Source organism: Diceros bicornis, chromosome 5, assembly GCF_020826845.1.
Source record: "Diceros bicornis minor isolate mBicDic1 chromosome 5, mDicBic1.mat.cur, whole genome shotgun sequence".
NCBI lineage: Eukaryota > Metazoa > Chordata > Mammalia > Perissodactyla > Rhinocerotidae > Diceros > Diceros bicornis.
Window position 1 is genome coordinate 77,581,303 of NC_080744.1, and position 14,466 is coordinate 77,595,768.

The 14,466-nt window shown below is 43.7% G+C and overlaps 1 protein-coding gene across 1 annotated transcript in view; it reads right to left on the reverse strand.

The window, feature by feature from the left end:
* Positions 1–11,024, reverse strand: part of LOC131406370 (neuronal acetylcholine receptor subunit alpha-7-like) — a 108,828-nt gene extending 97,804 nt beyond the window's left edge. Inside the window, 2 exon segments of the mRNA XM_058542266.1 lie at positions 10,535–10,674; positions 10,947–11,024. Of these exon segments, the coding sequence (XP_058398249.1) occupies positions 10,535–10,674; positions 10,947–10,992 (186 nt within the window). The 5' untranslated portion in view covers positions 10,993–11,024.
* Positions 11,025–14,466: the final 3,442 nt, after the last annotated feature.

Consider the following 14,466-nt stretch of genomic DNA (forward strand, 5'->3'; position numbering starts at 1 on the left):
TATACAATGGAATACTACTTAGCCATAAAAAAGACAAAAGCATCCCATTTGCAACAACATGGATGGACCTGGGGGGTATTATGTTAAGTGAAATAAGCCAGACAGAGAAAGACAAACACTGTATGACTTCTCTCATATGTGGAATATAAACTAACACACGGACAGAGAGCACAGTTCAGTGGTTACGAGGGGGAAGGGAGTTGAGGGGTGGGCACAAGGGGTGATGGGGTGCATTTATATCGTGACTGACAAATAATAATGTACAACTGGAATCTCACAATGTTATAAACTATTATGACAACAATAAAAAAATTTTCAAAAGCTAAAGAGAAGCAAGGTCGAATGAACTTGAAAAAAAATCTAAAATTCCATCTGTGGCTGACATTCTATTTCTATTGACTAGCACTGAATTAGAGAATAAAGAAACTAATGTGAAGATAGATGCCCTTGATCAAAGATTTCAGCCCTCTGGCATTGAGGGTCCTCAAAAAATATAACAGTCCCCACCACACCCTAAAACCATAGCTGACAGACACTAAATCCTATCCTCAAATACAGCACTTCCACCAATGTTTCTGGTTCCCTAATACTAAGAATCAGAAATCATTTTAGAAAAGCTTGCCAAACAAATAGTAAAAATATACAGAAAGACAAATAAAAAAGCAAAATTAAAGGGGGGGGAAGGTAACCCTAGAAGAAAATAATGTTATTCAGTTAAAAACAAATGAACAAAAAGAAGATTAAGAAATAAACAACAACCCTCCAACTAGTCCCCTCAGAGAAAGGAGAGCAACTGTATAATGCACAGAGAGAACGACAATGGGAGGATCCACAGAATAGATGGCATGACTGAGGACTGGGAAGAGAGAGGTATGATAAGATTTGGTGAAGAGTTTCAAAAAGGAGAACATCTGAACTTGACACCAGGACCAGCTGACAACAGACACACTCTACTCCGCTGACTGGCACGTAAGCCACAGCACTGAACCCATAGAGAAGGAAATATGGGCTCAGAAAAATGGCTTTGCAGAGAATAGTATTTACATTGTCACAAAATCATGAGGGCTGCTTTTTTTCTCCCTAATAGAATCAAGCCATAGCCAAATTACAGAGAAATTAAAAACGGCTACAGAATAGAATGTAAATGTTACCACCATGGAGATGGAAAAAGGCAGAGAAAAGTAGAGGCAGAACAGGGATGCTCAGAGAGGGGAATCAAGGGACACTGAATTATGGTTAACAGAAATGACAGGAAGTCTTAAGATCATCTTTTGAAGGTGCAAAAGTGACTAGTGGAGGAAATGAGAAAAGAGGTGTGAGAGGAGATAGGGAGAGGTGGGAATGAGCCAAGTTTATATCCATCTTAACAAAAAGTTGATAGAAAATGAATAAAGTTGATCAATCTAGGAACAGAAATATAAGCAGAGTATCAAAATAGAGGCTGCTGAAGGTCTTGGGGAATGAACAGCCATGGGAAACCTGGAACAGGGGCTGGGGCTTCTCATAAATGGTTTATTGTTGGCTCTGAAAATGCTGTGTGCCATGTCGACATTTCGAAATATTAAAAATGCCATACCCCATACATCTTCTCCGTACTATGCACACATTAAATAACTGAAATGTCCATTTGGGGACAGATATACTGGATAATCCACTGTGATAAAGTTCAACAACCATACAGTCATTACACTAACAACTCTTTAATTATTCTTGAAAAACAAAACAAATCATCAGTCAAGATTTCCACATGAAAGGTAAAACAACAACAAAAAGCCTCTAAAAGAAAATCTAGAAAAATATCTTCCTGAGCTTGAGCTAACAAAAGACCTTTTAAATGTAACTTGATACGTACTAAACATAGAAGAAAGGACTTATAAATTGGGCCACAATAAAATTAAGAATTCCTGTTCATCAAAAGATACCATTTATCTGTAAGTATATTCTACTTCAATTAAAAGTTTACAAAAGAGAGAAAGAAAGAACATTAAGAGTGAAAAGATAAGCCAAAGAGTCTGAGAAGACATTTGCAAAAAAATATAACTGACTAAGGGCTCATGCACATAACATAGAAAAATTCATACAAATCAATGAGGAAAAAAGAAAACAAAATGAAAAGCCAAGATAAAAATAGGCAAGAGACATGAACAGACACTTCTCAAAAGAAGACACACCAGCGGAAAACTAAGAAATGAAAATGTCCTCAACTTTATCGGTAATCAGGGAACTGCTAATTAAAATCACAACGAAGTAGCACTTCACACCCACCAGAACAGTAAATTAAAAAGCCTGAAAATACCAAGTGTGGGTGAGTATGTAGAGTAATAAGGATTTTTCATACATGGCTGGTGAGAATGTTAATTAGTATAACCATTTTGAAATCGTCTGGCTTCATCTGGAGAAGTTAAAGATATGCCTCCCTATGACCTAGCAAGTCCATCCCTATGTATGTATACATATGACAGATAGAAATGCAAACACATGTGCATCAAAAGACATGTACAATAAGAATATTTATGGCAGTATTCTTCATAATAGACAAAAGCTAAACACAATCTAACTACCCATCAATAGAGTAATACATGTTATATTCACAATGAAAATGAATCAACTACAGCAACAGGCAATTTGGGTGACTCTCACAAAACTAAAATTGAGCAAAAGAAATTAGACCCAAAGAATACATTCTGTATGCTCCTGTGATTCCAAGTATATAAATTTCCAGAGAAGGGCAAAACTAAACCTTGGTGCTTGACATCATGCTAATGGTTTTCCACGGGGAAAGTGGGGAAGAGCTGGATTTGGTGGTAGTAATGTGAGTGGGTTCGCTTGTGATAGTTCACTGAGTTGGCGTTGATATCACATTGGAGATGTCTGTATTTATACTACAATTCAAAGTTTAGAAGAGGAATAAAGAAAGACTTCCAAAATGAAATATGTCTCTCTGAGTCAGCCAGTATATTTAAGGTTTCTTCAAATGTCAATAAAACATCTTATCAGAAAATAGTGAATAAACTAATGTTTCCTGACTAGTGATTTCAATTGTAAATCTTACCAATTTGAGTTTAATCAAATCTACCCTGGCAATCAGTGAGCAGCCTCGGCTTAATTTGCTTAATCTAAGCCCCTACCCCCTCACCCTGCCAACGTAACACATTGTATGTGTGAGCTTCTTAAAACAGACATATTATTAGATTAGAAAACTGTTTTACAATTCTGAAGTTTCAAAATAACTTGAGATCTACCTGAACACTTGCCTTCTCTCCACAAAATAAAACAAACATGTTTTTCCTGCTCAAATGCCTTCTCCCTGGAATGCAGACACCACCTCTTTTACTCCAAGGTGGGAATCTTTACAGATAATTTGCTTTCGGTGATCCGAGAGTAAATTTCCCACTTTGAATCACTGCACAGGGTGGCATTCATTAACCAGGACAGCTACAATCTCCCCTCACTCGCTTTGTGCACTGCCACCTGCTGGTGGGACAGGTCAACTCCATCTGCTACCTGACTCAGAGCCTGAAGTCAGAGCCACGTCCAGGCCTTTCCCACAGCCCATTCTCCTGCAGTGACCTTTAACTCATAATGTGGGATTTTATACAATTCCTTATTTAACCTCATGTTAGTTTCATTTATTTTGGCTTTCTGAGAGCTGTTATTCCATGGCTTTTGTTGTAACTTTTAGCTTTTTCTCTTGGAAAGTTAAGCATATTATCTTATTTTGAGATATCAAAAAAAAATCAACAAGGACAGGTAAGAGCAACAGGTGTGTGTGTGTGTTTATACACACATAAATATGCACAAAGACACTATTTTACAATAGTTTGGGCTTTTCTTTTTGCTAAAATAGTTTACAGCTGATGTTGACTGTGAAAAAGGAAATCACTGAAATAAAGAGCATGGGAATTGCTATTAGAAGGTTCCAACTGACTTTCTTCTTCTCTGAGGAGTAAAACACTACCTAATCATGATAAATCAATGAGAACAGAGATTTTCATTGGCATCCCTCCATGACAAGACTATTCCTCTTCCTTTAACAGCACATCAGGGATGAATCAGGAGCTCTGAGAGAAGTGAACCCTTTGGGGAATATCCTCAGTGGTATACTTGAAAGGCAAAATTTACAAGAAAGATTCCTTTAGTAAAAGCACCCATAATCCTCAGTCTATAAAGCTAAAAGAACTTTGGATTTTTATGTCCCAGAGCTATAAAGAGGTTTGAGAGAGATACAATTTCTACCATAATAAATCTGGATTGATTACAAGGGTGCATTGTAAACAAGTTATAATTTAGAATTTCATTTCTGCTACCAGTAATGATGAACTACATTGTTCTCACCAACTCTCCAGTGAGAACAATTAGAAAAGCCAGAAAAATGCAATAATCATGTGCCTGAAGGCACCAGAGAACTAAGAGGATCATGAGGAACGGCAAGATCCAGGACAGGGGGAGCCCTGAGAGGATACCAGGGTGCAGGGCCACTTTTCCAGAGCCTGTGAGGATTCCTGAAGCAATGCCTAAGAGGCCAAAAACCTCAGCAGATCTTGATAGACTCGAGAGCTAGCGCAACAAAACAGGAGTTCAGGGTCCACTGAATAGAGGGAAGACCCTAGTAAATTCTCTATATTTATACCCTGGAATGTACACACAAAAATCAGAAACAGAACAGCCCTTCCAGGAATTGAAGCCCAGCTCCTCATCTTTTCAACTACTTACTGGATTAAGGCGATTTCTTCTCACTAGTGCCACAGCCTGGATGTCGGTCAGAGACAAACATAAAATCGGAGGAAGAGAGTATCCTCAAGACCCTCAAATTGCCTCTATAACTTTTCACATACAATGCCTGGGACAAAATAAAAAAGCAACCAGCCTTAGACACAACATGATGAATCATTCACATAAACACTTTTTAAATGATTTCTAAAACAAAAATAAGAATAGAGATTGAAAACACTGTGATGGTGAGAGTTATATAATCGTGGGAAAAGAATACACTTTCATTTTAAAACTCATATTTGTTTACTACTTGGCCTATTTGTATCACTTTAAAATTAATGCCTGCTAATATTGTTTAAGGCACCATAATGATGTTATGCCATTTTAATTTTTAAATATTTCCCTAAATATCCTATAAACACAGAGAAAAGATAGCACGAACTGCACCAGAATTCCTTCAGTCACAGTCATTTGGGTAATTTTTCCCCTCAGTAGTTTTTTTTGTTTAATTTGGTTTCCTGCACAAAACATATAATATTTGTAGTTTTAAGAACTATCACATATAGAACCAGCCCTGATGGCCTAGCAGTTAAAGTTCGGTGCGCACTCCACTTTGGCAGTCTGGGTTCAGTTCCTGGGCATGGAACCACACCACCCATCTATCAGTAGCCATGCTGCAGCAGCAGCTCACATAGAAGAACTAGAAGGACGTACAACTATAATATACAACTATGTACTAGGACTTTGGGGAGGGAAAAACAAAAAAAAGAGGAAGATGGGCTCAGGGTGAACCTTTCCCAGCCAAAAAAAAAAAAAAGAACTATCACCTATAAAAACATTATTACTTAATTGTATCTTGGGTTTTCTTCATAGATTGTCTTCAAAATGTGTAATTTTTACAGTTAATATTTGATATTAAGTTAGAGTTGTATCATTTTAAATAGTGGCTAGTAAATGAAAATCATAAGTCTGACAAACCTGAGCAAAGGCCCCCATAGGGATTTCAGGTAACCCACAAACCCTTAGGATATGGGGCTCCACAACCATGCCTGTCGTCTGCAGCAGCAAACCCCAGACGCATGACCACTTAGGTCTATTGTCTTGTGGCTAAAGCTCCTAAAAAGTTGAATGTGCAATCCAAAATCTATAAAATACCCCAAATCATTCATGCATAGCTATGTTTTACATTGGTGTATAATTATGTATTGATTCATATTATTCATTTTAAATGCCTTGCCTTTTGGACATGCTTTCATAACCGTGCACATTTATTTTATGCAAATCAACACAGAATGGCCTTTAGATGTATGTGTATAGGTAAACGACTAAATGGCATGAATAAAGTAGAAATATTATGGAAACTGCTGGCAGTTTAGAACCTTACATTTGCCTCACTTTAAAATGATTTCCTATATATTATCTCATTCCCAGCCCAGTTACAAGCCCATGATGTAAATTAATAATCATCATAAGTCAGAGTACACATTTAGAAAAAATTTAGGTACTTTCACATAACCCATTTATCTATGTACACACAAAAAGTTGATATACACAATTCTATATCATAGATAGTATATCCAAAGTGTCTCTGGAATCTGTCCACTTCTCCATTTTCCCACAGTGACCATTCTAGTTTTGACCTCTTCATCCCTTTCCTACATTTTCCCTCCTCTCTAATCTATCCCACATATAAACTTCCCACAGCATCCTTTATCTAAATGCAGATCTAGTTCCATCCCTCCTTTGCTTATGAATCCACCACACCTTCCCGCTCTCCACCTAGTGCTTCACCAAGGGGCCTGCCAAATACCTAGAAAAGACCACAGCAGGTAAAGTAATCCCTTTGAAAATGTATGTTTTGTCTTTAAAATGCATGCACATTTTTTCATTCTAATCTATAATTTATACTTGTTGGATTTAATACAAATATCATGGTTTTGATTGTTTCCATTTCTAGCAAAATATGCTACAGCAAGCTGATCTTGCAGCTTCACAAAACCTGCCCCCTCATGCACTTGGAGGTACCCAGACTAGGGCCCAGGGCAAAAGCTAAACTCTGCAGAGGCCCTCAAAACACCTCACACTCTACACCCCTCTCTGAATCCACCTTATACCTCGTACCCTACACCAAAATATAATTCTATCCTTCATCTTGTAAGGTGTGTTTCTAGAATATAATTCTTACAAAAGGGTCTGTTAAAAAACAATTAGTAGTTGGTCAATACTATATCCCTCTTTTAGAAATTCTCAATAAACATAAGCACATTAAATTTTCTGAGAAGTCTTGCAGCAAAACTTGCAGCCAAGATCAACTAGGAGCTGATGATACTGCAGCCAGTGTTTCATAGAATACACCTTGTTGAGGGTGTGCTGTCCTCCCCTGCACCCTCAGTCTTTCCTCACCCTGTTCCCTTTACCTGGAAAGCCTTTCCTACCTCCTCCCATTGGCAAACTCCCACTTGCTTTTAGAAATTTAACTACCTCCTCTTTGAAACCATTCCCAGCCACTCTAGCTGGATATAAATGTTTTCCCCTATGTGTATATGTATCACTTTGTAGAGGCATTTATGTTAAATTATACATGTGGTAATCTTAGATTTACATGTCAGTCTCCCTAGCCAGATTGTGAGTTCTAAAAGTAGAAATCATCCCTTATGCATTTATGAATTCCCAGAATCTAGCAATGTCCACAAGATGAGCTCATTTTGTACGTGTGGAATAAATTGATGAATGAGCAAATGATCTTGCACAAAAATAAAATAAGTAGTAATATATGCCATCTCCCTATCGCTCCAGCCAGGAAATGTCTGCCAGAAAAAGGTGAAACAATAACAAGATACGGGGGGAATGGTCTCTAGAACAGCCCAGTCAGAAAGGGCAAATGACCCCTAGAATTGAATTTGTAAAGAGAATCTTGTACCAGTCAAGACTTTGCCACAGGAATCGCTTATGAGAACCACTGTGTCTCTGTCCAGGGTAGTGAGATTCCAGCTGGAAAGCCCTGGCTCTTCTTCAAAACCAGGCAGAGCCAAGTCCGACTGGAATACAAATGTTTGCATATTTCATTATTTCTGATAAAGAGACTTTCTTTTCACCCAGGATCTCAGGACAGTCACATTCAATCAGTTACAGTTCAGCCAGTTTAAATAAAATAAGCTGATTTTGTTCCACAAAAGAAGTTACCAGCTCTAAAGAGGCAGAAAATGCAAAGGACTCTAGAGTCAGATGTGGGGTTTCCTCGCAGCCCTGCCTGTAACCAATGAGTAACCCTGGGCAAGTGATGACACTTTTCTAGGCATCAGCTTCCTGAACTCTTGAGTTGAGTAGCTACATGATTAAGATGGAGCAAACCATCAGTGAATCACCAGCATGTGGGAAGCAGTTTCTCTTAACTAATCCTCTTAAAACCCTGTGAAGTGGGTATTACTATTCTCATTTTACACATGAGGAAACAGGGCTTAGAAAGGTAAAGTAATTTGCTCAAGGCCACTCCATGAGCTCACAGCATTGTCTGGCTGGGAAGTACAATGGGTTCATGGATAGATCCATGGCCAAGGTGAGATCAAGGCTTCCCCCCTGCCACTTCCACAACCTCTGTCTGAAGACAGCTATCTTCACGTGTGTTTATCTAACACTGGAATGTTGATGACACACAGTACTCGTGATTTATGTTAAGTTTCCTAACTTGACAAAAGTTTGTGTTTTATTTTATTTTGTATTTGTCATATCGTGTAATCCTAGGTTATGCCTAAATTTCTCATGAGACCCAAAAATCTCTCATATAATCTGATTCGTTAAGGGTCTCTTAAAGGGGCAGAGGCCCCCAAGAAGAAGTTTGCAACTTCTTGGTGAGCGCCTCCTCTCCAACAGAGATTGCCACAGCCTCAGGAGGCCTGCTCCACCTGCTCACTGCTCCTGCTCCTAGGCTGAGTGGCCAATGAACCCTCACATCGCATCCAGCAACCTCAAGGACCACTCCAAGAGTGGCAGCTGTGGAGCATACACACACCGTGAGGCAGTCTGGCTGGAGCCAGCCATGGGCAAGTAGGGTGGGTTTCACTTTCTCACCTTATCATGCGCCACTTGTGGAGTGTGTTAGCTCAGCTGCCTGGTCCTCTGTCACGTTGAGGGGGAGGGTTGTTTTGCTTTGTTTTGTTTTGCGTTGATGAAAATGATCATAGCTTTGTGTATCTAGCTTTGTGGCCTCTCCAAGTTGCCTCCTCATTCTTCAGCTCATCATAGTGACCAATGAAGCGCTAGCATGTCCATTTTATTAACAGGAAAGTACAGACTCAGGACGCCTACAGAACTTACCTAAGGTGAACCATCCAGAGATGGGCAGAGCCAGAACCCACCAAGGCTCCCAAGTAAAAATCCTGAGCCCCTTGAAGTAACAGAGATGCTGCTCCATAAGGCATTGACCCCCAAAAGCCCCAGAGCCATGTGCCCCTCCCAAAGTCTCCACATCTGCATTTGTCTCTGATCTGGCTTACCTCAACACTAGAGCTTCTTTTTCAGCCTCTCTTCCCCCATAACTCAAAATCTCCATCCTTTCCTCTTTCCTGTAGCCTGAGCTCTGTAAACAGCAATATGCTCTTTTGTAACCTACGCGACAGCACTTGTCTTCCTTTACAGCTCTCCTCTCCTGATAACTCGTCCACATTATCACATGTACATGGAATATTTTAAAGCACAGTTTCATCTGTAGGAGGAAGTACACATTTAACACAGGTGTAAATATAAGAAAGGAAGCCATTCATTGGAGCTGTTTTAACTAGGTGAAGTGATGTAGCATGCATCCATGTGGGGACTCTGTAGGATTATGAAATATCACCTGTCTTCTTACTCCACTTATCTGAACCCCTCTGGTGGCTCCTAGCACTTCCTAGGCGGAGTTGTGGCTATTCTCACACCTCTTTCCTACCATATTCTTCCCTCCCCCTGAACACCATTGTCCCTGTGTCCCACCCCTGCCCCATATTGCCCCAGAACTGAATCCAATGCCTTGTACAGACTATACGTTGAAACCCATTTATAATGAATTAAACACTTTTGTAAAATATTTGTATTGTATGAAAGATATGCCAATGAAAATTAAATATTCAAAGCAGTCTAGAAGAGCAAAAGAACAAACTTGCACAGATTTGCCAATGTAAGTGAGCACTAATAAGTCTGCAAGGCAAGAAGGCCATGGGGCCAGGGGCAGCTTCCTGAAGAAGAGACCTCGGGTGTGGAGCCTTGCTTCTTATCAGAGCAGCACTACCATCGCTACCCTCACCAGCAAGGCAAAAAAAATGCCCGTTACTGGAATGAAGTAGGTGGTCTAAATGCTCACAGCTGGCCCTCTGCCTGGACAGATTTACCAGCTGCAAAGCCCAGGGCCAGGCCCCTACCCAAAAAAAACCTCCATTCCACAGGCAGCAGCAACGTCTAGAAACAGCTAAATTGACACCGAATGACAGACTGCATGCTAACACTGACACCATAAGTGGTACTAAAATGTGACCCTTTGCATCCTATCCCCGGGATAGGAATACTTTCACCCTGAGTTTCTAAGCTGAGGCAAAGGTGGGACTGAAGTACCCACGACAGGTGGCCGGGGCCGTGGAACATGCTGCAGCGGGTTCCTCCTCGGCGGGTGGGGAAACTGAGGCATGCAGTAGACTGCAGGGCCCGGTCAGCGTCTGAGCGTGGGCCCACCTCGCCAGGGGCCAGCTAGATTGTCCGGGCCAAGTTACACCACCTGGCCGCCAGATGCTTCCACAACACTCAGAGCCCGCGGCGGGGAGAGGGCAGCCCGGCGGCTGAGGCCAGGACTCACCACGTCCATGATCTGCAGGAGGCTCAGTGAGAAGTAGACAGTGAGTGGCTGCGAGTCGTTGGCCACGGGCCTCTCCAATGGGTTGTAGTTCTTGACCAGGTCTTTGTAGAGCTTCCTCTGGAACTCGCCTTGCAGGGACACTTAAGGAGAGGAGAGCCGGGCAGGCTGTTCAGGGAAGGCCGGCATAGGTGCGTCCCATGCACCCTGCCCACGACCTCCGCCGCCCAAATGTTGCAGCCCCGACAAGCGGGGCTCGCCCTCTCCGGGCTGCTCCTGGCAGCGCCCCCCCTCCTGCCCCTCGCCGGCTCCAGCCCCCAAATCTAGCCTCGGTGCGGGACACACTGAGCCGCCCAAGATGCGCCCAGGATCCCCCGGAGAAGGAGTGGAGGGCTGGGAGACCTGGGGGCTTTACCGTGTAAGAGAGACGCGGCCAGCGCCAGCCAGACCGAGCGGCGCATGTTGGATCCCGCAGCTGCCGCGGGCCGGCGCGCCCCGCGTTTCGGCTGTCGCCCCGGGCCTGCGCCTGCGGCCCCGGAGCCGCCTCTCCCGGCTCGGCTCGCGGGCCTTTAAGGAACCGAGCGCGCGCCCCCGCCCCGCCCACCTCCGCGCGCCTCTCCACGTGACGAGCCCCGCCCCCGCGCTCCTATCCCCACCCCAGCCCGCCCGTGGCGGCCGAGGCGGCACTGCGGCCGCCGGGGAAACTGCAGCTGGCAGGTGGGAGCGGGAGGTGCACCTCGGTGCTGGTTATTGTCCGGACACCACGCCCCGCCTGCCTTGTCTACACCGAGCCGTGTCTCCGCACCACGCCTCTGGCCACGCCGGGGGCTGTCCAAGGCCGGGCTCTGCCGGTCCCTTCTGTCCTTTGTCCCCACTCCGCTTTCTCCCGCTCTCAGAAGCTGCGCTGGGCGGTTGGGAGAAAGCCGGGACAATTCTGGGATCCAGTCTTCCAGTGCCTTCCCTCCCCCACGGCAGCTGCTGAATGACAGCGACCGGGAGCCAGGCTCCCACAGGTTCGGAAGTCTCTGCAACCAGGCAAGACAGACCTAAGAGGAAGACCCCTCCGACCTCCCGCCAGATCCGGGTTTTCTTTCGGCAACCATTTGCTGGACATCACCAGCCCGATTTTCAACTAGGTTCTGGAAGTGCTGAGAGGAGAGGCGAAGTCTCTGCCAGGGAGGCATTCTATAGGGGAGCAGAGACGCTGCAAAAGTGTGTGATGGGATTCCCAGTGGATATCCTCTTTATGTCTCATTCTCTTTTAAAGGAGAGTCAAAAGATTGAAAAGTTAGCTCCCTGCTGGCCCCCTGGCATAGCGGTTAAGTGCAGGAGCTCTGCTGCTGGCGACCCAGGTTCAGATCCCAGGCGTCCACCTACACACCGTGTGTCAGGCCATGCTGTGGCTGCGGCCCATATAAAGTGGAGGAAGATGGGCACGGATGTTAGCTCAGGGCTGATCTTCCTCACACACACACTAAATAAATATAAAAAAGAAGAAGAAGAAAAAAAAAGGAAAGTTAACTCCCAACCCCTTTCTGGAAGGACAGCCAAAGCTTGGTGATGCCATCTAGGCTTTTTTTGAGCCCTGGAGAGAGTTATTTGCCAAGGGGAGGCACAGAGAAGACACCAGTCAAAGGGGTTAGGGGCTAAGTAGGGTCCCAGATGTCGAGGATAAAGCATGGTTCTGAAAGAGGAAGGGAGAGAGGGTACTGAGGAGTGGCTTCAAGAGTGGTGGAAAGCTCTGTCCCATTCGCTCACTGGCAAGCAGGTTGCGGACAGCGGAGTGGAGCCGAGTGCTGAGTGCAGCGGAGTTCCCTGCGCCCACGTAGGGGGCGCTGCCTCTTGCCTTCCTTCGAGCCCCAGAACATCTGATCTACACCAGGACCTCAGCCACTGTAGACCAGAAGAGGCAATGCCCACATTTCTAAACTGCATAAGACACGAATTTCTTGGATAACGCCAAAAACTAGGGAAAGGCTGACCAAAACGTGACTGCCCTTGAATTTACCCCAGCAGCAGGAAAAAGCCACTGAGCCAGTTATTTGATTTGGGAAAACAAAGAAATGTGACAGCCTTGCAATGAAGTAGCAAATTCACACCTGTTAACTGATGCATGTATGAACAAATAGTCAGTGTAGGCTTTGATAACTGCGATAGGACCCTGGGGGAAGGAAGGCTTCATTCTTTCTGGAGAAGAGCTCATGGAAGAGATGACAGCTGACTTGGGCTTGCCTGGAAGGAGATGTTCGGCCAGAAGAAGGGGACGCCAGAGCGGGGTTTCCTGCTGAGCAGACAGACGTGCTGGTAGCTTCATCTGGCTCCTGAGTTCCACACCATCTGTGGCAGACTGGATGCACTCAGTGCTGGCACGTGGTGAAGGAATGAGCTACAGGGTATTGGCTGCTGGCAAAAAGGGAGCCAGAGAAGGAAAATAACACCCAAGAACAGAATAGAGGAGGCATAAGGGGCATCAGCTGGAAGATTCTCACTGGCACGCCACCTCCACTGGTCATGTGAATGCAGCACTTGCTCTCTTACATATTTTCTGAAAGTGCCTGAAAACCCTGCCTTCCGTTCTAGAGGGATGTGAGCCCAGAGGAGCCAAGAGAATTCATATATCTTGAATATTGGGATCACGTTCCTGAAAGCATAACTACTTCCCCATGTCCCTTGTATGCCATAACATCAGAAATAAACCATTTTCCAGTGGGACAACAGGTCAATAAATATTTATTTATGCCCTGTGCTCTGCTAAGTGCCTGGAGGACCCACTAGCACAATCTACTCACTCAGTTTACAATTTGGAGCTGACGTGGATGTGGAAAAATAAATTCCAGTCTGTGCTGTGCCAATAGGTAGATCTGTAAGTTTGGCTACTTTCACCCTGTCTACGGGACTCAGTTTTTTCATTTGTAAAATGAAGAAAGGAGTAGGACCATCTCGGAATAGAGCTGACTGAGCTATGCAGACCCCCCTATCACTCCAATTCCCAACATAAAGAAAGGGTCAATAAAACATGAGAGAAAATTGATATATACTTGAGCTTAGCAAGGCAGGGGCCAGAAACAAATCCAGAGAAATTACGCACAAGCTGATGCAGCTACCATAGTCCAGGGGAGGGGCAGGCCTAGACGTGGGCTCCGAAGATAAGAGTCTGAAAGTTTAACACACCCCAATGAGGCAACCTGGCCTCGAGTCTCTGACACGTGGGGAACTGGAATGGAGACATCCACATAAATCCATAACCTGGAAAAATCTCCCCTTCTGTGTAAAAGAGACCAGAAAACCCCAACCATGACCCAGGGAAGTCGGAGGAAGCATGTTTTCTGCTTTGGCTCTAGATAGGGGAAAACAGGTAGCCATCCATTTAAAAACCCAAAAGTGCATTAGAATCAGTCCAAATGTATACTACCCACATAGTTTAGAATTCAAGAATTCCTCTGGAGGAAGACTTCCATAACTTCACATACATGGGACCTAAAGAAAATTACAACCTTCGCCAAAATAAGCTCAAGCTAAAAAGTATAAAACACACAAGGAAACAAACTACATGCCATATGAGACAATAGTCAATAGTAAGAGAAAGTTCACAGGCAGAATAAACAGGACAATTTCTGCCCCACAATTTGACATAATAAGAAAATCTGGGGAAAAAAAAGAAAACTATAAAGTAAGTAAAGCAAAAATCACATTATAATTAGCAAATGAAATCCAAAAAAGCATAAAAATTCATAATTATCAAGTAAGATTGTATTAGCTTAGGCTACATAACGAAATACCCCAGACTGGGTGACAAACAACAGACATGTATTTTCTCACAGTTTTGAAGGCTGGAAGTCCCAGATTAAGGTGCCATTAGCGTTAGTTTCTGGTGAGGCCTCTCTTCCCAGCTTGTAGACAGCCACCTTTTCACGGTGCCCCCACTTGGCCTTTCC